We start from the raw sequence: 26,593 nt of genomic DNA on the forward strand, positions 1-26,593 counted from the left end.
TCCCTTATATATGACTAAAAATGATATAAATATGCATTCACTCTACCTTCATGGTACAATACTTTATTTTGATATTGGGATTGCCGCATTTGCTAAGACTAATTGTATTTCTTCCAATATTTTGGAAATGCATTTCACGTTTTAATGCATTATTACCAGCTTGCAATGTTCATGAATTGACAATAAAGAGCAAAGGATACTGTAGTAGTTTGGATGGCTTTAAATGAGATTAATAAATGTGACGATGTTGAAAGCAGCTGAGATGGGGACGGGATATTTTCTATCATTGATGTGAAACTGATTGATTGACAGACGCAGGAGCATACGGTGGGCCTTTAACGGCCTCCACTGCATTAGCACATGCTTCTCTTTTTAAAGTTACCCAGAGGAGCTCTTTTAGAGCCTCACTTAAATGGGGTTTACGGGTTTTTTACACCTTGAATTTTTATGCTCTCTGTCTGTCTTGCACACTCATGCGCTCACTTCACTTACACATAAAAACCCTTTCAGCGTCCTGTTGTGGTGATTTCTCCTCTCTCTGACAACAGTATCATGTATTTCCAGCACATAACAGTCAGGTTTGTATGACATACATCATGCAATAGTTGCTTTTCCCCCCTCAAATATCTTAATGCCAAATAAATGCATCAATCAGATACTAGAAGTACCTCGTATTAAAATCATTTATTTGATGCTGTATAATTGTTACAGTGATAAACAGTGAAATCCTATGATAAAGCAAATGCATCATATAACAAATACAGTGACACATTTTATATTCATAAAATTTGTGAAATACAACTGGTTTCTGAAAAAACCCTGACAAATGAATTGCAATCTAATCCGTTTCTGATGGCCAACATGAACTGCACACTTCACAGCAGACACACACACACAAACACAAGATTTTCGGTAACACTTTATTTCGATAGTCCACTTTAGTCATTCTACTAACTATAAGTAACTTTGCAACTACATGTCCACTAACTGTCATTAGAGTATTAGTAGACTGTCTGCTTAATATTTGCTAACAAAAGTGGACTATCGAAATATAGTGTGACCGAATTTTCTCCTAGAATGTTTAAATTGTAAAGCCCTTTTTTTTTATTTATGTTTTATATGAAATGTTATTATATATTCGACCTGAGATACACTACCGTTCAAAAGTTTGGGGTCAGTAAGAATTTTAATTTTTTTGGAAAGAAGTTAAAGAAATTAATACTTTGATTCATCAAGACATTCAATTGATCAAAAGTGACAGTAAAGACATTTATAATGTTACAAAAGATTCTGTTTCAAATAAATGCTGTTCTTTTGAACTCTCTATTCATCAAAGAATCCATGAAAAATCAAATGTATCACGGTTTCCACAGAAATATGACTGTTTTCAACACTGATATGTTTCTTGAGAATTAAATCATCATATTAGAATGATTTCTGAAGGATCATGTGACACTGAAGACTGGAGTAATGATGCTGAAAATTCAGCTTTGATCACAGGAATAAAGTACACTTTACTATATATTCACATAGAAAACAGATGATTTACATCAGAATAATATTTCACCATTTTTACTGTATTTTTTATCAAATAAATGCAGCTTTGGTGAGCAGAAGAGACTCTTTTAAAAACATAAAAAATCTTAGCAACCCCAGACTTGTGAACGGCAGTGTATGTACAAAAGATGTGAGATAATAAAGAACAATGACAAAAAAACAAAAAACTAACCACTGCTACTGTTGCTTCCAAAAATCACTTTATTAAAAATGTGCAACGTTTCGACCCGAAGGTCTTCGGCAGGCGAACAACTTCCCTTTACTCTGTAGTGAAGTGCTTTATTTGAGCGCGCCTGCATAACGTTATCTGGATGTGCACATACTACTACTTTGAACAAACAAATCATAGACATAACTGTTAGACGACCATAAACAGAAAAGGAAAAAAGTTCCTATCCATCACATGCATTTTACTTTACAATATTTCAATATGAACCGACTTTTTTCAAATTCTTAAATACTTTTCTCTCTCTCTCTCTCTTTTTAATAATTAGATTTAGACCCGGTTGTTGCCTTTGTATTAATGCATAATGTAAGTAAAATGCACCAGTGTTTACTTTGTTCCTGCCACTTATTTTTATGAGTTTCAACCCTTGAAAAGTGTCTTGCTCAGTAGTATAAAACAGAACATAGACCAAAGCATATCCTATAATAATATTGCCAGCTGTATATATGAAGTTAAAATCAGCTTTTTCAGATATTGTTAAAGTTTGTTGCCACAAAAGTAGCTTATTAAATTCAAACACGGTAATGCGTGTGTGTAGTCTGTGTGAGGACCGAATAGCTGCTCAGCTTGTCTAAAAGATGCTAAAGAGCTCTGTAATGAATTGAGCTTGGCTAATTCTCCCACCCAGGACATCCAAACACACAGATCCACCTCCTCCCCCCTTTACGACGGTCATTAGCGCCTGACATCCGTGACGGCAGCCATCAAGCGCCCGTCTGCATTGAGTGCTGAATACAGCTCTGACATCCCCCCCATTTTCACGCCTTTTAAGACTCTTTCATGGGCACAGAGGGGCCTATGACATGCTTTGTTATGTAAGGTATTACCTTAAGTGTCCCAAGGATGCAACATCAAATAATGTGTGTGTAGACAGGCAGAGATAGGTGGGCTTCCAATTAGAGCCAACAAAAGGGGGGGAAAGTGAAAGAAAAACAAAAATATGCAAAGCTACACTGAGAGCGAGATAAAAACATGACAGAAATGAACCACCAAAAAGCAAATGTGGAGATAAAAATTCTAAAAGAGATTCTTGTGCATTAGGCTATTACAGAACATTTGATATGATACTGGTGGATATTTGTTGAAGTGATTATTTTGTGTGTGATTTGGCAAGATTGCATGCAAATATATTTCTATAAAGTTAAAAAGAGCTTATTTTATTAATGAGACTACTTAGATATTTGGTTTGAATATATCTGCACTTTCCAATCATGAACCAATGAACTACTGAGATTATGCCAAATTGCGATTAGGATCTCACACAGACCTTCAAAGTGCTCTCATGAACTCTCACAGCAGATGTTTGTCTACTTCACTTCCCCTTGAACTCCACTTCTTTATGACCTGACGAACATTTCAATATATGTGACGCTGGAACACAAAACCAGTCACATGTCGCACGGGTATATTTGTGGCAATAGCCAACAACACATTGTATGGGTCAAAATGATTGATTTTTCTTTTATGCCAAAAATCATTAGGATATTAAGTAAAGATCATATTCCATGAAGATAAGTTGTAAATTTCCTACCGTAAATATATAAAACATTTATTTTTGTGAGTGAATGCAGCACAATCGCTAACATAAATGCACAACTTTAAAGGAGATTTTCTCAATGTTTCGATTTTTTTGCACTCTCAGATTCCAGATGTTCAATAGTTGTATCTGGGCCAAATATCGTCATATCCTAACAAACCATACATCAATGGAAAGCTTATTTATTCAGCTTTCCGATGATAAATACATCTCAATTTCAAAAAGTTTACCCATGTGACTGGTTTTGTGGTCCAGGGTCACATATGAGCTTATTAGCTGCTTATTTCTTTCCTTGAAAAAGAAAAAGACCACGACCACAACATCTTTACTGAAGATATTTACTGACCATTCTGTATTTCAGACATACAATATTGTAATTTCCAAACAGCATTTTTTACACTACATTTCTCTTTTTAACAAAAATAATATTAAGTAGCAGCAAAAGCAAACACAGAATAAATAGACATCTTAACAACAAAGCCAAGAAAACCAAAGCCAAAGCCAAAAAAAGAAAGAGTCCTTTCCAGGTCCTCAATACGCAGGCATTTGAGGTTTCAAGTCAAAACGAATCAACAGTCTTAAGAAATGCATTTAATGGCACATCCTTTGGCACAAACGACACGCACGCCGTCTTTTCACACAACGGAAAGAATACAAAGACCCTCAGATCAGCACACAGACTTTTCTTCAATTAAACTGAAGCAGGTTCTTTATTTTCTATTTGAACTTTTGCATCCAAGTTGACTCACAAACAACATTTCAGTTTAGTGCCACTTCCTCATTACATTCACTCTCAGTTCTAGAGTTTATCTGGTCCTCGCAGGTACCGGGTGACGTGCGCCGTCGTCTGGGTCAGGGCGTGAAGAGCCAGACTTCAGAAAGCATCTCGTCCCGTCTCTTGTTCACCAGCACGAGTAAGAGAACAATGGGTATTGGCTCCAGTCCCCTACATTTCCATGGTGGTACCCGTGATGGACGGCCTGGGTGCTGTATTCGCTGGGTAGGTGATGATGGGGGGGTGGTGGTGGAGGGGGGTATTGAGCGGACGCTGCCCCGCTCCACTGTCCCAGAGACTGTTCTGTGCTGTAGGGGGTGTAGAGAGGATGGTGGCCCAGAATGCCAGGCTTGGTCTGGGCTATGGCCATGTTCAGGACCCCTGTGTAGTCCTGGTGTCCCGCGGAGGGATGTGGGGGGCAGGTGGGGGGGGGACCGAACTCCGGGGCGGAGGGTTTGCTGGAGGATTCGTGATCGGGCACGGTGGCAACATCCGGCACACGGGACTCGAGGCTGGAGCGGCCGGTGCTCCCGCATCCACTCACACTGCCAGCACTGGAGGACGGCGAGGGGGACTTGCCATATTCATGAAATCTGTGGAAAAGACACAATTTTAGCACTGAGACATTGACCAGGCAGAACTATTGTCGGCTGGTGGCTTTTAAGTCAAGTCACCTTCATTTATACAGTGCTTTTACCAATATAGATGGTTTCGAAGCAGCTTTACAGTGATAATAGGAAATTAAAGTAACAGATTGTTTTGGCTTCACAGCAGCTCTAGAATAAAGTTCTTGTCCAGCTAAAGTTAGTTTTGATTGATTCACTTCCGCTGCAAAGATCATTAGTTATTAACTTAGCGGTTACACGACACCATTTTAACTGAAAACCCTCAACGCCCCTCCGACCTGCTCATTCACACAAAACGATGTTTGGTGGCTCGAGAACAAAAACCTTAAAATTGGTTCCAAGGTGCAGGCGTTGAATATTTGTGAAAAAAAACAAAAACAATTATTATCTCCGCGCAAACTTCAATAATGCGAATATGTACTGCTGCTAAAAAGGTTATCTTAAAACTGTGGTTGGAACCAAGTACCCCAGCTATATCTGGATGTCATATCTACTGGACATTGCCCTTCTGGAGTGTACCACAGCTAAAGTGCTCGGAGCCAATAGAAAGACAATGCAATTTTGATTGGACCTTATTGAGACTTTATCAAGAAGTTTTTGAGATCCTTTTAAGTTTTGGTCAATTTTATTTTAATTTCTTGTCATATTTATTTATTCTATGTTTTTATATTTGGTCTTATGGTTATGGGCGATCTTGGGCTTTGTTGTAAATAGTTATATACACAAAATGTTTAATAAATAAAGAATCACAAAAAAAATTATGCAAATATGTGAAAACGCAGACCGCATGCACATGCGTGTTTAGTCTATAGGTATGCGCATTTTAATATATATGTGTAGTATTTCTCTACAAATTGACCTTGACAAACTACCTGAACTAAAAATTCATAATACTGAATTCGAATTTTTTATCGCTTCCGCGTGTCCATGCGAACCGGGATTATTGTGACAATAATTCAATATCTCTACTCTCCATCAGCGGTAGCAGGTCAAACTAATCTCACGACGTAATTTACATCTCGTCGATGATTGGTTGCCCTGAAGTGTCAACTAGACTCTCCCCTGTGAAGGCCGTCATCCCTTTACCTCTGTACAGATAACATGTTATCAAAATTATTCCAGTTCGCATGGATCCGCGAAAACGACTTAAAATTCTGCTGTAAAGCCAAAACAATGTTACTTTAATTTCCTATTATCACTGTAAAGCTGCTTTGAAACAATCTATATTGTTAAAAGCGCTATATAAAGGAAGGTGACTTGACTTGACAAGGCAGAACATAGTAAAATAAGGTCTTGTTTGAGGTCAGGGCTTGGTACCTGTACGGCTGGTACGTGCTCTGTCCGGGGACGAGCTGTTCAGAGCTGTACATGTCTCGAGGGTCCGAGCTCAGCGGGGACTCGGCGCGGAGAGCGTGGCTGTTGTCCCGGTCGCACGCACCCTCCCATGGGGAGTACCGCTCGGCCTTTACCTCCAACTCCTTACGGGACGCGTGTTCATCATCCAGGCCTTCACATGAGGACTGTTGGATATCTGAGGAGATAAGCATCAAGGAGACTTCAATCAATTACAAATACAACAACTACTTGAGAATTCGTACTGAAACTATTCATACTCGTTAACCCAGATCTGAACAATAAAGAGAAACATAAAATCAAAGGTGAAGACAATTACCTCGTGGGCTTCCATGTTCAGAGTCTTTTGACATTTTCTTTGCAACTCTCTCAGGATCAGCCAGACTTCTATTTGCTCGTCTGTGAAAGGAAAGTTCATTCAAGTTAAAATGGCTTACAATTTAAACCAATTGACTGAACATTTTAAAAATATTTTACATTAACGCATTCGTTTTGGTATGGTTATTCAAGCTATAATTCATGAGTTAATATTTTATGATGAATTGGTTTCTGCATTTTAGAAAGTTGTTTGAATAGAAAACTCTATTTTAAGAGCGAACTATGATTAAAATAAAACATAACCTCAAGATGATATTACCTTTTAGAATTTGTACCCTCATCTCTGAATCCTTTGGCAAATGGATTGTGGTCGATTTTCAGTTTTGTAATCTGTGAGAGAAATAATAGAACCATCAATCTAAGTTCTAATTAACTCCAATAAAAAAATAAAAAAATTCCATTATCTATTCAACCTCAAAATATGTGCATGAAAACATATACAGTAGTCAACATTTGAAGTGAATCAAAACCTTTCATCAAAGTTAAACATGAATTCTGAACAATACCCGGTCTTGTCTTAGCACAACTTTGATGAACTTTTTTGATTCACTTCAAATGTTGATTACTGTAGATGCTTAACAATGAGGGGGACACGTTCTCCCCAATATTCAATCAATGTGTTTTCGTCTGCTGATTATTAAGCTTTTATGTTTAAGTATATTTAATATTTTATGTGTTAAGTGTATTGAACGGTCTTACCTTTGTGTTCTGGTACGCTGTGACCGCAGTGAAGGTGGTCTCGGGGAAGGTAAAGGTCTGGAAGACGCTCCAGCGCACACTGTACAAATCATCAGCCTGGACGATATGGAAGCGCGGGTGGTAGCGGTGCATGGAGTGAAGGATAATCTGAATCAAAAGAAGAGACATGGGTTTAAATCAGAGTCAAATTACTGTTGAACAAATACAAGATTCAGAGTGGGACACTCACATGTCCATGCTGGTCCAGGGCATTGTTGGTAAGCTTGAGTTTGAGGAAAGACACGGACTGTTTCATCCAGTGGCTGCCGGGCGCTGGCGAATCCGGGTGTAGGTACGTCCTATAGGGTGGCTGAGGCTCAGCCTTCCCTGCGACTTCCCACTTGTCCTTGTTCCACTACGGAAAAACAAGCATTTCATTGAATCATAGACCAGATAATAGCAACTACAGCTTCCACATTGGCCATGACATAAGGTGCCGGGGGTGCTGGGGTGCGAGAGTATGTGTGAACGAGAGTGTGTGTTGAGGTAAAACCCCCCATTGGGTTCTGTAAAAACAGGAAGAGTTGGGGCTCTTTGAAGTTGAGGAGCGCAATCAGTGGTGGGAACGTTCTGGGGAGACACATGTGACAACGTCCCCCCAACGCTCCAGCCGTTCACGATTGACTCCCAATTCAACAGCTCTTCATTTCAATAGGAGTAACAGTCTAGACAAGACGGGTCTAATCCATTCAAATGGATAAGACCTTAAAATTGGCAATCACTACATTGAGAGTCAGTATGTGATTATGAACTTTATTAGAGATTACTAGATGAGTTTGAGGCTCTAACCTTATATCTGAGACCGTCTTCAGGCACCATGTCCACCAGTAAGATGTACTTTGCATACGGCACCAATCCAGACAAGCTGATTTTGCAGTGTGGAAACATCCTCCTGTAAAATAAGCATCCAAAAGTACAGTTTAACTTGATTAAACTTGAATTAAGGTCTCACACATACATTGAGGTCAGTTGATCCAAAACATGAGTCGACAGATTAAGTTTTAATTGAGGAACTTGGTTTTAATTGAGGAACTTGGTATTAATTGAGGAACTTGGACGTACCTGCCAGGTTTGGTGATGATCATCTCGGTGCCGATCTCATGGAAGGATCTCCACAGATCCGGATCCTCTATAGTCATTCGGATGTTGCCTTGGTGGTAGGAATCACCGGCTCCAGCCATGGAGGGCGGAGGAGGGAGGCTGAAATTGTGCTTGAGGTCTGAGGAAACATGAAATATTTGAGATGTTTTGTCAATGGCATCCCACGGAAGAAGTCCCAGAGAAAATTCAATCGTGCAGAACCAAGTCCAAAAAGACGAATTAACAATGAAGATAGAGTGAGAGTAAGAGCACTGTAGGGGAATTGGGCTTAAGACAAACACTCACCTCTGATAGCCTGCATTATTTAGGCTTCTCAAAAGATGTCCACCAGAAGAAAAGGAGATAAATGAGCAATACCTAGATGTTTCAGTTAAAACACAAGTTCTCCATAAGAACTTAAAGGGCTTGAGTTAAATCCAATGTTTGTTAAGTCCAAGGATGAATAGCTTCAGAGCGTTGTGTCTGTCTGTTCCTTCTGCCACAGATGCAGAGGAGGTGTCCCACACCTTTAAGTGGGTCCTGGATGTGGGCGGGGCTTGAACCCCCATTCCCTGCCTTTGAAGTGACACGGTGATGAGTCAATGTCATGATCCTATTGGCTGATGTGCAGAATCAAAGAGAGTTAGCAGAGCCTTGATAGAGTCCCAACAGGAAGGGGACAAGCAGAGGAAACATGTCTTTATGAACTGCTAAAGGACTTTTAAACAAATACGTACAAGCCCAAAGAATACAGGATGGCAAATCAAGCACAAAACTCCCTTCATTAATCCAGCTAATGTGAGGAAGAGCAAAGACTTCACTGTCTAATTGACAGCATTGACCCCCCGACGCAAACATAATCTGACACACTCGGCACTCGCGTTTGCTAATTCACACACACATATCCACCAATTCTCACTGATGCTACAGACACCAGGTCCTGATTTTTACAACTGTGGTAAATAATTTAAAATGCAATTGTTGTCACTTGAGTTCTTCTGAACTTTCTTTGCTTTTCATATGTTCTAAGCTTAATCATTTTGATGGCCGTGCTTTCCCAACACATCTGCTGCGTCTTAAACCATGAAGAAAGAACAAAGACCAACTTAACCTTCCTAAACTTTGGGTTTGGATTATGGTCTTTCGTCAACATCAGTTTCAAGACAAATATTGACATGCAGTTTTAAAACTAAAGCTTCTCAATGGTTCCTTGAAGCACCAAGAAACACTTTTCGCATCAACAACCATTATTTGCAGTTCTTGGAGTGGCTATATGGTTCTGTGGAGATTCGAATGTTCTAGATGTATTACACAGATATCATCAATTAAAATACAAATTAAAGAATACAAATTTAGAGAACTGTGGACCTTCAAAAGTTGTGCCTTGGCATCGTGCTTTTTGGTACCGATTTCAGGCTTTGTCTTTAAGTCAAGTCAAGTCAAGTTTATTTGTATAGCGCTTTTCACAATACAGATTGTATCAAAGCAGCTTCACAGTATTAAATTAAAATAATACAACAAAGTTTGTTTCAAGAAGAATTTATTGATTGATAAAATTAAATTAAATATCCCCAAAATATCCCCAACTGAGCAAGCCAAAGGCAACAGTGGCAAGGAACCGAAAAACTCCATCAAGTGACCTAATGGTGTCCTAAAACTCCATCAGGTGACCTAATGGAGAAAAAAAACAACCTTGGGAGAACCCAGGCTCAGTCGGGGGCCAGTTCTCCTCTGGCATGTCCTCTGGCAAGTCTTTAGTGGATTGATTTTATTTTAAAGTATTTAAAGTATTCTGCAGTGATGCCATAGAAGAACCATTTTGGATTCCCAAAAGAACAGTTGTTCTTAGTGTGAAGAACGTTTTAAGAACTTTTGTGCAATGGAAAGGTTCTATGGATATTAAAGGTTATGGTCATGCAACCATAGATGCCGATATGGAACTTTTGTAGAAAAGTTCTTTAAAAATTGGAACCAATGTTCCAAATGAATCATGGAACATAAACTATATTATTTGGATGAATCATGTCACTGATTGTCTCAATGAAGGTGCAGATATAATCGAGACAAAGCCATTATAGAGTTATGGCAGAAAGCAAACCCTGGGGTAAATCTACAGGTGAGCTTTACCTGAGAAGGAGCTTGTGTGTGTGGGAGGGAGGGAGGGGGTTGCGTATTCAGGGTGTCTAGACATGATCGTTCCTTGATGGTTAATCTCATTAGGAAGAAATGCTCTCTGAAGGCAGCAGGCTTTCTATTCATGCAGAGAGACACCGGCAGAGATACATAGAGAGGGAGAGATAGATAGGGAACAGTCCAAGAAGAATTGAGGCTATACTTTAGTAGTTCACAGCCTGTTAGCACCACTGATCTGCAGTCTTCATGCAACATGAATAGAGAGAGTTTACTTGTATGAACGCCAGTCATTGTTATGCATCTGTGACTATACGCTGAAATGAGTGCTTGACTGACTCCGTTCACAAATGCAGGAACGTAAATCTGATCGAAATTTACATTTAGATTTGATCGAAAAGAAGATGTTTTATTTTCTGTGTTTCTTGGGTTAAGTCAATAGAAAAAAGGGCTTAATTTACATTTTTTATATCAATAATAAAAGATAGAGGAAGTGATGGGGAAATAGGAGAAAGTAAGGCACAGGCACAGGTCCCAAAAGAGACTTTATGGAAAACCTGGGATTCTTTCCAATTAAATTTTTATTTTTATTTTTAAATTGAATTATATTATATTAGTGAGTTAGAAATATTAAAGATTCTGCACAATTTCCAGGGAAATTTGTAACTCTTGATCATGTGGCTCAAGCTCTGCTGCCATCACTGTAAAATTGGGGCAAACCCAAATAAGACATTCGGAAAGTTATCTGATTGTTTTCCTAAAGTAGGGCCAAATATGATCCAATTCAAACTGGACCCAAATGTGATGCTTTAGGATTGACTCAAAAGAGGTTTAATTTGCAAGTCTGTACACATTCCTTTAGGATGTTTCAAAACAGGAATTGGAAGATGAAATTGACCCGTTCTGATGATTTAACCCTCAGAAAACACAATCCACAGTTTGTTCTGTTCCTCCACCCCGATGCAGAGCACTGTTAGCACAACTCTTTCTTATGCTAAACATGAGCTCCAGCGAAACAGACTCCTAATCACCACCATTTCCTACATTTTCCTACATCCAGGACAAATACTGCCACACATAAAAGACCCCAAAAATTATTGCTATACTTGACGGCATATTGTTAAAACATACTGTGGATATGTGGCCATCGGAAGAGATTTGGACACATTTTCTTACACATTCAATTCAATGATAATGTATAATGCATGGTCATTTCTTGCCTTTATTAATCTGAAAAATGGAAAAGTTTCATTTCTTATTAACATATTTATCCAAAAAGTCCAATGATATTACAATGGTTTCCTGGACATAAAATTGAGCATAGCATTATATTATTTGCAGTACTTTGGAAAACCCAAGTACATTTTATGGTATGTGAATATGGTAATCATTTAATGCAATGATATATATCAAATTACCATGACATTATCATCGCATACCTTTACTAAACTATGTACTAAAACAATACGGCTGAATTAGATGCAGTATAAATCAAGACATAATAATAATGCTCAGTTTCTTTGTTCATGAAAACATTTATAAATGAGTGATTAATGTATAATAAATGTGTTATAACACACTTTACCAGTACTCTAAACACAAAGTGCAGTCCTGTTCCCATCTTGAGTGCGTTTCTCTCTATTGATCAACAGCAAATGAAGCTAAAGTGAGTCTGAACTGTTATTTTTAGTGGATATAATAAAGCAGATTGAAATGTTTGCTCTTGAATGGGCAGTTAAATCAGAGTTGCCTCTTTTACGAGCTAAAGGCGCTCAATAGCTGTGAATGTATTGATTGAGAATATAAGGACGTCTAAAAGGATTTGTACTCTATACCAAGTAAAACATCCTCACACCTCATGGCCTCTCTGGAGATCAACATGGAGAAAGTCCTAAACCTGGAGAAGACCGCAGAAGACATTAGTCGAGCCGATCTCTCCATCATGAAGGTGTGATCGCAGGTTTGGTTTCCTTCACCTGAAGCTGGTCGGTATGATTCACACATGACGCGTGGCTCTCCTCACTCCGCTGAGGTTATACACACATTTCTGAGGGACTAGCGTATCCTTCTCCTAAACCCAATCCAACAGTAGCACACTTATATTAGCACCCGTGACAATTAACATGTCGTTTTAGTGCAATTTTTACACTAGATTAGATATTCTGGTTGGACAGGGGTGAAAATGACTTCTTATAGCCTTATAACACCTATTATAGTAGTCAATAAATACATTAAATTGCATATTATTTTTGTGAATTTGTGTTAGTACAATTTCATTTCCAAGTCAAAATCACACTTTACATTTACTTACACTTCCAAAGTACAAAGTAATTTTTTGGCAGATTATCATAAATCTTTCCTTTTTTTTTTTTTTTTTTTTTTTTTTTTGGAGTTTACAAGATTAACACTCCAGGTCGAATTTCAATAGTCACATCCATTTCAGTCTAAACTATTTTTGGATATAACTATTTGTTCTTGTGAGGAAACACTTCACAACATAATCGTTGATCGAAATGAACATGTTCAAAGATAGTTCACCGCTATATTTAAATGTAAAACAACTAAATCAGCTGCACTGGCCATTTGACAAATCCAGGTACACGTTTCAGGACAGAGGATTCAGTTTAACATCTGCAAAATGATTGTACGGCAAAGTTGTACAAAGATGTTTTGCAGTTCAGTCTTTCTATTTCAAAATTTCACGTTACTTGCCATTTCTTTGTAATTATTTGTGAAATTTACGAGCAACTTCTTTGTGAAAACTGTTTCAAAGTAAATACAACACTTTTTCTCAGTGAAGTAAGAATACATTCAGAACACTGACATTGAGAAAATTGTGATTAAAGAGTTGATTCTACATTATTACAATACTGAAAAAAATGATTAATTGAATTTAATAAAAAATTGTATCGTAAGTGGTTGCACACAAATGATTTTAGCTACATTTAAACAAATGCATTAAGTTGAACTTAAACAATATTAGTTCAACGATGCATTTGTTTAAATGTAGCTAACATCAATTGCAACCACTTACGATATTTTTTTTTATTAAATTCAATGAAAAACATTTTTTCAGTGAAGAAAAGGATATAGAATCTTAAATGTTCCGTCAGGCGCTTCATATTTAGAACCATTTAGGGTTATAATCATGGGATAATTTTATGGATTTAATCTGTCGACTAATTTATTTTTAATTGTAATTACATTTTATGAATCAAGCAGCTCACAAGCATACTTTATCACTAGAAAAAAAAAAAGATGTAGCCCATTAAATATAAGAGAATTATGCAATTATTGAAGACATTTCTCCTTATATACAAATGTTTTGGAATAAAGGGTTCTTTAAAATTGAGTCAAGAATTCTAAAGTTCTATATAGAACCCATTTGAAACTTTTTGAGAGTGTATTAGCAAATTTACACAAAAGCTATGGAAACCTAATCAGTACATTTTAAAAAGATACTTCGAAATGCCCCAAAAGTGTAGCTCAGGATCGTGCTGGCAAAGCCAAGGTCAGGGGTTTGATTGGCAGAGAACTCACCGTGATAAAACGTACAGTGCCCTCCACAATTATTGAACCCCCTGGTAAATATGATCAAAATTGGCTGTAAAAAATAAATCTGCATCGATTATCCTTGTGATCTTTCATTCAAAAAATGTGCAAAATTCTAACCTTTCATTGAAGTAAAAGAATTGAAAGTGGGGGGAAATCACATTATGAAATAAATGTTTTTCTCCAAAACATGTTGGCCACAATTATTGAAACCCCTAGAATTTTTTACGAGTAAAATATCTCTGAAGTATATTCCCATTAATATTTACCTTTTTTAGTACACCAGGGTGACTAGGAACATGAAACTGTCCAGCTATGACTTCGTGTTTCACAGGAGTTTAAATATGAGGAAACACAAAGGCCAAATCCCCTTAATCATCCATCACAATGAGTAAAACCACAGAATACAGTTCTGATGCGTAGCAAAAGATTGTTGAGCATCACAAACTAGAAAGTGGCTGTAAGACAATAGCTAAAGAATTGAAAATCCCCATTTTGACCATCAGGGCAATAATTAAGAAGTTATAACCAACTAAAGATGTTATGAATCTGCCAGGAAAAGGACGTGTGTCTATACTGTCTTAATGCACGGCGAGTATGAAAGTTTGACTGGCCAAAGACTCTCCAAGGATCACAGATGGAGAATTGCAGAGATTAGTTGAGTCTTAGGGTCAGAAAGCCTAAAAAAAAATTATCAAACAACCCCTACATCCCCACATGTTGTTTGGGAGGGTTTAAAAAAAAACCTCCTCGCTCATCCAAAAACAAATTCCAGCAAATTTAATTGTCAGACACGACTGGATCTTCAAACAACACAGGGTTCTGTGGTCAGATGAGACTAAAACAGAGCTTTTTGGCAGCAAACACACTAGATGGGTTTGGTGAACACAAGGATAAAAAGTACCCCATGTGTACAATTTAATATACCATTGGATCTTTAATGTTGTGGGCATATTTTTCTGCTGGAGGTCCTGGACTTCTTGTTCAGATACATGGCATTGTGGATTCTATCAAATATCAACAGATAAAAAATCAAAACCTGATGCTTTCTGCTAGAAATCTTATAATGGGCCGTGGTTGGATCTTCCATCAGGACAACGATCCAAAACAAACATCAAAATCAAAACAAAAATTTGTTGTGGAGCACAAAATGAAGCTTCTGCCATGACCGTCCCAGTCCCCTGACCTGATGAGTGGGCTGAACTGAAGAGAAGAAGCACCAACATGGATCTGGGAATCTGAAGGATCTGGAGAGATTCTGTGTGGAGGAATGGTCTCTGATCTCTTGTCAGTTATTCTCCAAACTCATCAGGCATTATAGGAGAAGACTCAGAGCTGTTATCTTGGCAAAAGGAGATTGCAAAAAGTATTTAATAAAAGGGTTTCAATAATTGTGGCCAACGTGTTTTGGAGAAAAACATTTATTTCATAATGTGATTTTCCCCCCACTTTCAATTCTTTTACTTCAATGAAAGGTTAGAATTTTGCACATTTTTTGAATGAAAGATCACAAGGATAATCGATGCAGATTTATTTTTTACAGCCCATTTTGATCATATTTACCAGGGGGTTCAATAATTGTGGAGGGCACTGTATAGCTTTAGAGTCTGACAAATACATTGATATAAACTCACTTCATCTGAATTGTTTGTCCCTGTTAGCACTCATGGGCTCATAACCACAGACTTAAGATGATCATAACATCATAACCACAGACTTATGATCATAACATCATAACCATAGACTTAAGATGATCATAACATCATAACCATAGACTTAAGATGATCATAACCACAGACTTAAGATGATCATAACATCATAACCACAGACTTAAGATGATCATAACATCATAACCACAGACTTAAGATGATCATAACATCACAGACTTAAGATGATCATAACCACAGACTTAAGATGATCATAACCACAGACTTAAGATGATCATAACATCATAACCACAGACTTAAGATGATCATAACATCATAACCACAGACTTAAGATGATCATAACATCATAACCACAGACTTAAGATGATCATAACATCACAGACTTAAGATGATCATAACCACAGACTTAAGATGATCATAACATCATAACCCATAGGCGTAATTCTATGGGGGGACAGGGGGACACGTCCCCCCCAATATTCAAAGAAGGACAATATGTCCCCCCCAATATTTGATCATACTGTATGATTATGCGGGCAATATCGATGTGATTGCAAATACGTCTTTCTTTCCAGCTCCGAAAATATAAAATCCCGGCCGGTCCATTTCCCAAATCCATTCGACTTGCCTTACACTATACATTAACAAAACCTATTTCTCCTGAAATCCATGTCATGTTTTCCCTATACCTTTAGTAGCTCGTGCACCGTCAGTGAGTTGGGAAAAACCAAACAGAAGAAGAGTTAGGAGCGCGAAATCTGACAGACATTTGGCACATATGAATGGTAAGTATCCTGTATTTATTATAATATGTGGCTTGAGCACTTCAGCGAGTTTATTTTTAAACTGACAAGTTACTTTTGTTTAAATTTGTACAAAATAAACAGCATTTTCCCTCATTAGTACATAACTGTTTTACTATCATTGCTCAAGACTTGATATTAGAATATTGTTATCCTGTAACAGTAATTTAATCAAAATGTTTATAGCCACTATATGTTTATAGAAGAATATAAGAGAGAGAGAGAGAGATCACTGGCTGCTTTGTTGTCAATTCAGGCTTGTAATTGATGCCGATGCTGTAATCATTACAGGGTGAGTATACGTTGGTTTGACGATCAGATGTAATACAATTCCTTGTTGTGTTATACAATTACAAACATTCGGACTCTGACTTTTATTTTATTTTGATTAAAAAAATGTGTGCATGCGCCAACACAAAAAGTCCCACAGCTGTCCCCCCCAATGTGTGATTGACAATTTCGCCCCTGTCATAACCACAGACTTAAGATGATCATAACATCATAACCACAGACTTAAGATGATCATAACATCACAACCACAGACTTAAGATGATCATAACATCATAACCACAGACTTAAGATGATCATAACATCACAACCACAGACTTAAGATGATCATAACATCATAACCACAGACTTAAGATGATCATAACATCATAACCACAGACTTAAGATGATCATAACCACAGACTTAAGATGATCATAACATCATAACCACAGACTTAAGATGATCATAACATCATAACCACAGACTTAAGATGATCATAACATCATAACCACAGACTTAAGATGATCATAACATCATAACCACAGACTTAAGATGATCATAACATCATAACCACAGACTTAAGATGATCATAACATCATAACCACAGACTTAAGATGATCATAACATCATAACCACAGACTTAAGATGATCATAACATCACAACCACAGACTTAAGATGATCATAACATCATAACCACAGACTTAAGATGATCATAACATCATAACCACAGACTTAAGATGATCATAACATCATAACCACAGACTTAAGATGATCATAACATCACAACCACAGACTTAAGATGATCATAACATCATAACCACAGACTTAAGATGATCATAACATCATAACCACAGACTTAAGATGATCATAACATCATAACCACAGACTTAAGATGATCATAACATCACAACCACAGACTTAAGATGATCATAACATCATAACCACAGACTTAAGATGATCATAACATCATAACCACAGACTTAAGATGATCATAACATCACAACCACAGACTTAAGATGATCATAACATCATAACCACAGACTTAAGATGATCATAACATCACAACCACAGACTTAAGATGATCATAACATCATAACCACAGACTTAAGATGATCATAACATCATAACCACAGACTTAAGATGATCATAACATCATAACCACAGACTTATGATCATAACATCATAACCATAGACTTAAGATGATCATAACCACAGACTTAAGATGATCATAACATCATAACCACAGACTTAAGATGATCATAACATCATAACCACAGACTTAAGATGATCATAACATCACAACCACAGACTTAAGATGATCATAACCACAGACTTAAGATGATCATAACATCATAACCACAGACTTAAGATGATCATAACATCATAACCACAGACTTAAGATGATCATAACATCATAATCACAGACTTAAGATGATCATAACATCACACCACAGACTTAAGATGATCATAACATCATAACCACAGACTTAAGATGATCATAACATCATAACCACAGACTTAAGATGATCATAACATCATAATCACAGACTTAAGATGATCATAACATCATAACCACAGACTTAAGATGATCATAACATCACAACCACAGACTTAAGATGATCATAACATCATAACCACAGACTTAAGATGATCATAACATCAGACTTAAGATGATCATAACATCATAACCACAGACTTAAGATGATCATAACATCATAACCACAGACTTAAGATGATCATAACATCACAACCACAGATTTAAGATGATCATAACATCATAACCACAGACTTAAGATGATCGTAACATCACACCACAGACTTAAGATGATCATAACATCATAACCACAGACTTAAGATGATCATAACATTACAGACTTAAGATGATCATAACATCATAACCACAGACTTAAGATGATCATAACATCACAACCACAGACTTAAGATGATCATAACATCATAACCACAGAGTTAAGATGATCATAACATCATAACCACAGACTTAAGATGATCATAACATCATAACCACAGACTTAAGATGATCATAACATCACAACCACAGACTTAAGATGATCATAACATCATAACCACAGACTTAAGATGATCATAACATCATAACCACAGACTTAAGATGATCATAACATCACAACCACAGACTTAAGATGATCATAACATCATAACCACAGACTTAAGATGATCATAACATCATAACCACAGACTTAAGATGATCATAACATCATAACCACAGACTTATGATCATAACATCATAACCATAGACTTAAGATGATCATAACCACAGACTTAAGATGATCATAACATCATAACCACAGACTTAAGATGATCATAACATCATAACCACAGACTTATGATCATAACATCATAACCATAGACTTAAGATGATCATAACATCATAACCATAGACTTAAGATGATCATAACCACAGACTTAAGATGATCATAACATCATAACCACAGACTTAAGATGATCATAACATCATAACCACAGACTTAAGATGATCATAACATCATAATCACAGACTTAAGATGATCATAACATCACAGACTTAAGATGATCATAACATCATAACCACAGACTTAAGATGATCATAACATCATAACCATAGACTTAAGATGATCATAACATCATAACCATAGACTTAAGATGATCATAACCACAGACTTAAGATGATCATAACATCATAACCACAGACTTAAGATGATCATAACATCATAACCACAGACTTAAGATGATCATAACATCATAATCACAGACTTAAGATGATCATAACATCACAGACTTAAGATGATCACAACATCATAACCACAGACTTAAGATGATCATAACATCACAACCACAGACTTAAGATGATCATAACATCACAACCACAGACTTAAGATGATCATAACATCATAACCACAGACTTAAGATGATCATAACCAGACTTAAGATGATCATAACATCACAGACTTAAGATGATCATAACATCATAACCACAGACTTAAGATGATCATAACATCATAACCACAGACTTAAGATGATCATAACATCATAACCACAGACTTAAGATGATCATAACACCACAGACTTAAGATGATCATAACATCATAACCACAGACTAAAGATGATCATAACATCATAACCACAGACTTAAGATGATCATAACCTGACAAAGTGTCGGAGGAAATGTGAAGGTGTTCATGTATAGTTTTGATGTGAAAAGTTAATGAGGCGAGGAAAGAAACTTAACAATCTTTTGTGTTATATAAAAATATTTTGACGAATGGTGGCTCATTTTTATGAAATCAATTTGTAGGATTAGGGTGGATCTTCACGCTTGTTTTGTCCATGTGTGCAGAGATGTACACGTTCCTCGGGAGATCTGGCTGTTCTCATGTGTGAAGCGCTAATGCCTGAAACGAGTCAGTCGTTGAATCGGACACCAGCCTCATGGACTCGCGGCTTATTAACACCTGCGAGGTGCTTACACACTCTCAAACACACACATTAGATGGGGTTAATTATGATAAGAACCGTTGAGTTAAGCAATGCCATTTCTCAAAGGTTGTGCTAGGAGTCATTTCTGTATTACATGCTCTTTTCCCTCCAACCCTTTTCATCATTTAAAAGCTTTCGAGAAACTCATATGCAAACTTTCCCTCATTGACTTTCCCCTAACCCTCCGAATCTGTGAAACGCGTCATAAAAGGATCTTTGATCAGGTTAAAACATCATTAATGTGTAACTGGAAACACATGGCGGCTCTGTAGAGGAAGCGTACGTGTCGTATCTAAACGCTTCCTACTGTAGACCCCACAGGGATCAAGAGTGTCCCGCTGAGACTCACGCTGGGACCGATGGCTCTGCTTCGGGACTCCAGCAACTGATCTCAAACCAGTTTGGCTGGTGCTTTTCAGGACGGGGTGACAGTGACGAACTGGAGGAAGTCACAAAGTCATGGCCAAGACCAACACACTCCTCTTTTCTCATCACTTTTCAAAGCACGAGAAAGAAAAAAAGAGTTTTATTACAATGATAAATCACAGAGATGTTTCGTTCTCAGAGTTTTTCAATTCAAAAGAACAGGAAATGCTGACGAGGAACGTCAAACTTTAAACCTGGTTCCATCATCCCGTATGGCAGACTGGAGTCAGGAGGTGTTAGCCATCGCCTCTGCCATTTGCTGCGTGTGTGTGTGTGTGTGTGTGTGGACGTATCGTCACTCAATAGTTTAACAGCTGCCAATACACAGGCTCTCTGGGCCGGGATCAGACGGCTGTGGGGTCCATAAAGAGCCCCCCCGCCATGACCCGACGAGAAATCTCACACCTTTCCCTGGCATTAACCATGCAATCTTCTCTTTTGATGCTCTAACTGGCCACTTTAAGAGCTCAGGTACGGGCCGTCCCGGGGGACTCTGAGACACACGAGTCCTGTGCATCACGTACACAATGACACCAGTCATCATGAACACTCAAACGCTTTCAGGACGAGTTATTCAATGCCACGAATATACTACACTAAGGGTTGTTTTAACCCAAATTTGGGTCAAATATAGACAAAACCCAGCCATTTGGTTACATTTTTAAATGCCATTTTTAACCCAACGGTTGAGTTTGTCTATATTTGACCCAAATTTGGGTTAAAACAACCCTGCATTTTTTTTTAAAAGTGTAGTTTGAAGCATTTCCTTATGCAGGGATCTCCTTAAAATCACGAATTGCTCTCACAAAGATCATTTCTAGCTAGTTAAATATTGTTAGAATGAAACACAATTAGGAAAATGGATATTCAGGAGTTGTTTGGATTATGTCCCATTTATTTAATCCCATAATTAATCAATTTATGCATTTAACTTTTCTGGTCTGAAAAATAAACCTGTGAATTTCCCCCATATTTCCAGGGTTTCCATGACTGGGAACGTAATATTTTAAAATGGTATGAATTCGCATTTACTAAAACAACGCCAAGGTCGCAGGTTTAAATCACAGGGAACGCATGATAAAATGTAAATATCATCTGTCAGAAACATTAATATCATACATTGCATGAACTATTTTTTTAATTCCTTACAATTTCCAATTATTTTATCATTCCAAAGGCCTCAATATCTGACCAAGTTCAAAGACCCACTGCACTGTTATATCAGTATTATTTACTATGAATGCTAAGCTTTTTTTCCATCTAATATTTATATTTTATGTGGGCTTTATTTCAATAAAAGAAAACATTTTTTGGGGGGGGGATTTTGTTAACAAAAAAATAAAAAATTTGATGTTATTACTTCTTTATATTGCATTTAGTATTATTCAGATCAGATTATTGTCTTATTCCTCATTGCACAGTTATTGATTACATTTCAGCATTGACTACGAGAAACACCCCGAGGCCGCCTATGATTGGCTCGTTCACCAAAGCCGAGCATCCTTCCAACCAATGACCCAACATCATCACCAGAACTACATATTGGCCTTCATTTAGATCAAAGTCCAGTTATGACTCATAAGTATTAGGTCGGATGGAGGCCAACAGACGGACACAGGAGGCAAACAATCACCACCTACCCCCCAACATCCCCTAAAAAAAAAAGATCTGACACACATTTGGTCCCGTATGTAAGAAAACAAACCCTGGGCGTAGTGTGCCTGACAAAGGGAGGGAATGACACATTGGCAGCACTTCATAAGAAACCTCTGGCAGCTGCTAATGGGTCTTAATGGCCTTCCTCGAGTCTGAGGGCTTCACACCGGCCCGGGACACTCCCTTTGACATGGCCTGGCTAAAACACACGGGGTGGTCACACTGTGAGGAGATGATGTCATCAGTTCCCAGAATGCCCTTCACTGAAGCCCTGATCGCATCATGGGAGCTAATGTCAAAATGCGGAGAGATTTAATGCATAAACAATTGTTTAGAGTAAGTTGCATAAGGCACTAAAATATTATTTTATCTGAATGAGACGGACATGAATGCATGACCCTGGACCACAAAACCAGTCACATGGGTCAATTTTTTGAAATTGAGATTTATACATCATCTGAAAGCTGAATAAATAAGCTTTCCATTGATGTATGGTTTGTTAGGATAGGACAATATTTGGCCCAGATACAACTATTGAACATCTGGAATCTGAGGGAGCAAAAAAAAATCAAAACATTGAGAAAATCTCCTTTAAAGTTGTGCATTTATGTTCACGATTGTGCTGCATTCACTCACAAAAATAAATGTTTTATATATTTACGGTAGGAAATTTACTAAATATCTTCATGGAACATGATCTTTACTTAATATCCTAATGATTTTTGGCATAAAAGAAAAATCAATAATTTTGACCCATACAATGTATTGTTGGCTATTGCCACAAATAAACCCGTGCGACATGTGACTGGTTTTGTGATCCAGAGTCACATTTGTTTTAATGTAGCAGTTATAATTTCAGCACTTAAGGGGGCGATAGAGCGAACATCTGCGCAATTACCAAGGGGGTAATCTTTCAGAAAACACTGAAGTTTCCCCGGGCGCCGCCATTGATTAGCGGACCATCACCTGCTGTTAGCATGCCATTGACTCCCATTCATTTTGTCGTCACTTTGACAGCGAATAACTTCACATCTGAGGCGTTTAAAGACTCCATTTGTCCATTATTTATTTCTAAAGAAACACGAAAATGTATAAAAGGCTCCATTACCTTGTATCTTACGTTATGGCCCCGTAGAAGCAGTTTTTGTAAAAATAGGCTAACGATTGCGTCATAACCACACGACTCTCTGTCGCACAGTAGAGAGATTACCGTATGGACAGGAGGAGAAGCTCGCGGGCAATCGGGGGGACGTGGAGGCAAAATGACAAAATAATTAATCAGAATACTTAGCAAAAGTTTCTCCTGCTCCTAGCTCATGGACAGCTCCTACTCACACTCTCTGTCTCTGCAAGTTTCGGAAGGGAATGATTCAGATTTCTCTCGGCACAGCTACTAGAAGACAGACGGGTTGCTCACGTCACATCTACATCATCAAGCTCAGTGTGAGTTTGCGCAGTCGCTCAGCCATCAGGAAGTGAGAGCTTCTAATTGACTTCACTTGTCTCCGTTGAATCCAATGGGGTCGCTGTGTCCATTTCTTATACCGTCAATGGCAATTACATTGTGCTAACGTAAAGATCAATGTTAACCCTGTGAAGAAATAACAGTAAAAAATCTGTTTTTGATTTCCTAAGGTGTAATCTCAAAACAACAACAACAATAAAGAAACAAAGATCAGGTAAAAATGTTGTAAGTGTATTTTTGGTTTTGTGACATCATCAATGCAGCAAGTCAGAAATATCAATGTTCTCAGATAAAAAGCCTGAGGAGGACAGCATAATTAATACCCCATATACCTCCGAAGAGCACAGAAACCAGCTCGTCTTACATCCTCAGCACAAGCATAGAGACAGAGCATTCAAAACACAACAACAACAACAAACAAAATATTATTTTACAAAGAGGAAAAAAATAGAAACATCTCTTTTTCAGTTTACAGGTAGTTTGGTCACACATGCTCAGTGCGTCGAAACAATGTCTTTTCTTCGTATGTTGAAAAAATTCTGCACTCAAAAAAATACTGGTAGCTATTTATCCATCTCGAAGTAGAAAACGTCCGGTAAAAAACATTCCTCCGTCTACATTACTCTGGGAAAAACTCCTCCGAAAACTGATCCGGCTGGAAACGCTACCAGCGCCAGCCATGATCACACACACACACACACACACACACACGTCACGAGAAATGTCTGATCTGACATGCTCTTAATGCTCTGAGATAAAGCAGTGCTACTTCACTTTCAGACGAAATCCACAGGGCAAGAACCTAAACAACTGGAGTTAGGGCACTTTTCTTCAGTTAAAGGGACAGTTCACCCAAAAAGTACGTTTCTGTCTTCATTTTCTCACTATCAGGTCATTATAAACTCCAAAAGAACACAAAAGATGTTTGGCAGGATGTTCCCACTGCTCTTTAACATTCAATTGGGGGAAAAAAGCACAATAAATATGGTTTGTGCACTAGATTTCACGTCTTCGAAAGCCATTTGATAGTCTTGTGTGAGGAACCGGAAAAGTCTTTCACTGAAAACCCATCATTAGAACGAACACAAACGAGTCTCTAATGAATTTAAAAAATAGTCCATTTGAAAATATGGTCATATGGACTATTTTTAAGGTGCTTTTTGCCATTTGTGAGTGTTGACAGCTCCTGCTCTCCATCCACTTTCATTGTCTGGAAAAGAGCAGCGTGAACATTCTGCTGAGTTTCCCCTTTTGTGTTCTACGAAAGAAAGTAAGTCATACAGGAGTGAGGTAAATGAAAAAAGGACTGTCATTCGTGTGTGAACTTTCCATTTAACCGTTCAAAGAATAATTTCAAAAGCCAAAAATAAGGGATCAGCACCATTTTTAGGCATTTTCATCTCGTAAAAAAAGGCTGTGATAACAGACATTTTGGCATAATCCTTAAAAAAAAAGAAGTAATTCTACTCTTCTGTAGCTAGTTTTATCACATTCATATTTTAACTGTGATATGAATAATAATGTTCACATCTTAGTGCTGGTGACAAGACTGGCACAATTAACTCTTCCAGCCGCTGTCTTTCATGATCCTCAAATGGAAATGTAATAAAACTACAAATGAAAACATGAAATCAGGTCGAAAATGTGAGACTCTAACAGTAATTCAACAGCGATGGGAGTTTTTGGTGTCTTAAAATTAACTTGATATTTTTGTACAAGTAACAGATTACCAATACAGTAATCTATAATAATTGAACTCTTGAAGTGCCGTGTAGAAATGTATAGGACTCTCCTTTAAAAAGCGGACAGCTAAAGCGTGGATGTGTAGGCAGCGCTGAGAGAAGTAGTTATAGCACACACACACACACACACACATGCAGGAAAACACAGATGCGTTTCCACACGGCTGGAAAAAACCCACTTCTGCCTTCTGACATTCCCTGTTTGGTTGCAATGCCACCGAAACTTGGTAGTGATACGAATCATGTTTATTTTACACCAAACGTCAATCAAAACCCACTTCCTGTTAAATCTGTAAACAACGTTGTGATGGATTTAATGCCCGAGAACTCGAGTGAGTAAATTGCATTACACAAACTTGCCAATATTACACCATCCATCCTTAATTAAGTCCCGGATTAAGTTTTTCTCTGACTTTCCGTGATGCTGAAGGTTTTTGTGAGCGCTGGAGTAAAAATGGCACTTTGCAGGATCGTAACACAACGGAAAAAAACACCAGAAGAACATAGAAACCCAGTCCATGCGTAGCAGCAGAGGAGCAAACACAACAGGACGCGAGTGCCAGGGTAGGAAAGAGCCCTTTCGCTGAAAACCGTGCGAGCTACAGGAGATCCGAGTCAGATGTCCATGTAGTCGTCTTCCTCATCGGACTCGCTCTCCAGGGACGACTCCTGACTCGACGTCTCCTGGACCTCTAGAGCCGGCTGAGCCAGAGTGTCTTTCTTCACGTTCGCTGCCGACTGAGAGGACAGGATCACATTCTGACGGGACAGAGAGAAAGAGAGCATCTCGTGATCCACACGTGGTTTAAAGTACATTTCAAAAGTGTCCAAATACTTTTTGGGGTCATTGTATCTGTTGCTGTGTCAATACTAGGGGTGTCACAATATTCGAGGGCTTGGAGCCGGAGGGGCGGAAGTGGCTTTTGACAAACATTGTAACCACAGGCATACTTACATGAATGAGTATTTAAGTAATAAACTTATGGCATATTAACACAATGAACATGTTCTAAAACATTTTAAAATAAAATAAAAAAGATGGCAAAAACGTCAGATACGCCTTTTTGGCACCAAACATTTCCAAGTCTTCTATGGACATATTGGGCGTATCTGCCGAACAA

At 37.9% G+C, this 26,593-nt stretch overlaps 2 protein-coding genes across 7 annotated transcripts in view; both read right to left on the reverse strand.

Moving 5' to 3' along the window:
- Nucleotides 1–1,934: 1,934 nt before the first annotated feature.
- tbx16 (T-box transcription factor 16) lies at nucleotides 1,935–8,708 on the reverse strand. Its single transcript, XM_082188756.1, has 9 exons — nucleotides 8,577–8,708; nucleotides 8,253–8,409; nucleotides 7,980–8,082; nucleotides 7,381–7,545; nucleotides 7,152–7,298; nucleotides 6,712–6,782; nucleotides 6,394–6,473; nucleotides 6,039–6,252; nucleotides 1,935–4,688 (listed from the first exon to the last, which is right to left on the reverse strand). The coding sequence occupies exons 1-9, from the start codon at nucleotides 8,590–8,592 to the stop codon at nucleotides 4,223–4,225; spliced, it is 1,419 nt and encodes a 472-aa protein (XP_082044882.1). The 5' UTR covers nucleotides 8,593–8,708; the 3' UTR covers nucleotides 1,935–4,222.
- Nucleotides 8,709–23,940: 15,232 nt separating this feature from the next.
- The window catches only part of cabin1 (calcineurin binding protein 1), a 129,712-nt gene continuing 127,059 nt past the window's right edge, over nucleotides 23,941–26,593 (reverse strand). For all 6 annotated transcript variants that reach the window (XM_082188661.1, XM_082188660.1, XM_082188658.1 and 3 more), the window contains one exon: nucleotides 23,941–26,231. In XM_082188661.1, the coding sequence (XP_082044787.1) occupies nucleotides 26,088–26,231 (144 nt within the window). In that variant the 3' untranslated portion in view covers nucleotides 23,941–26,087. The remainder of the gene's footprint in view (nucleotides 26,232–26,593) is intronic.

The sequence above is a fragment of the Leuciscus leuciscus genome (assembly GCF_965113295.1).
Source record: "Leuciscus leuciscus genome assembly, chromosome: 13".
In the NCBI taxonomy this organism is placed as follows: domain Eukaryota; kingdom Metazoa; phylum Chordata; class Actinopteri; order Cypriniformes; family Leuciscidae; genus Leuciscus; species Leuciscus leuciscus.

Excerpts from the sequence above, each read along its gene's own strand:
- tbx16 (XM_082188756.1), bottom strand. Across the intron at positions 6,783-7,151 it reads CAGCGTACCAGAACACAAAG|ATTACAAAACTGAAAATCGA; the intron begins GTAAGACCGTTC and ends TTTCTCTCACAG. Across the intron at positions 4,689-6,038 it reads AGCACGTACCAGCCGTACAG|ATTTCATGAATATGGCAAGT; the intron begins GTACCAAGCCCT and ends TCTTTTCCACAG.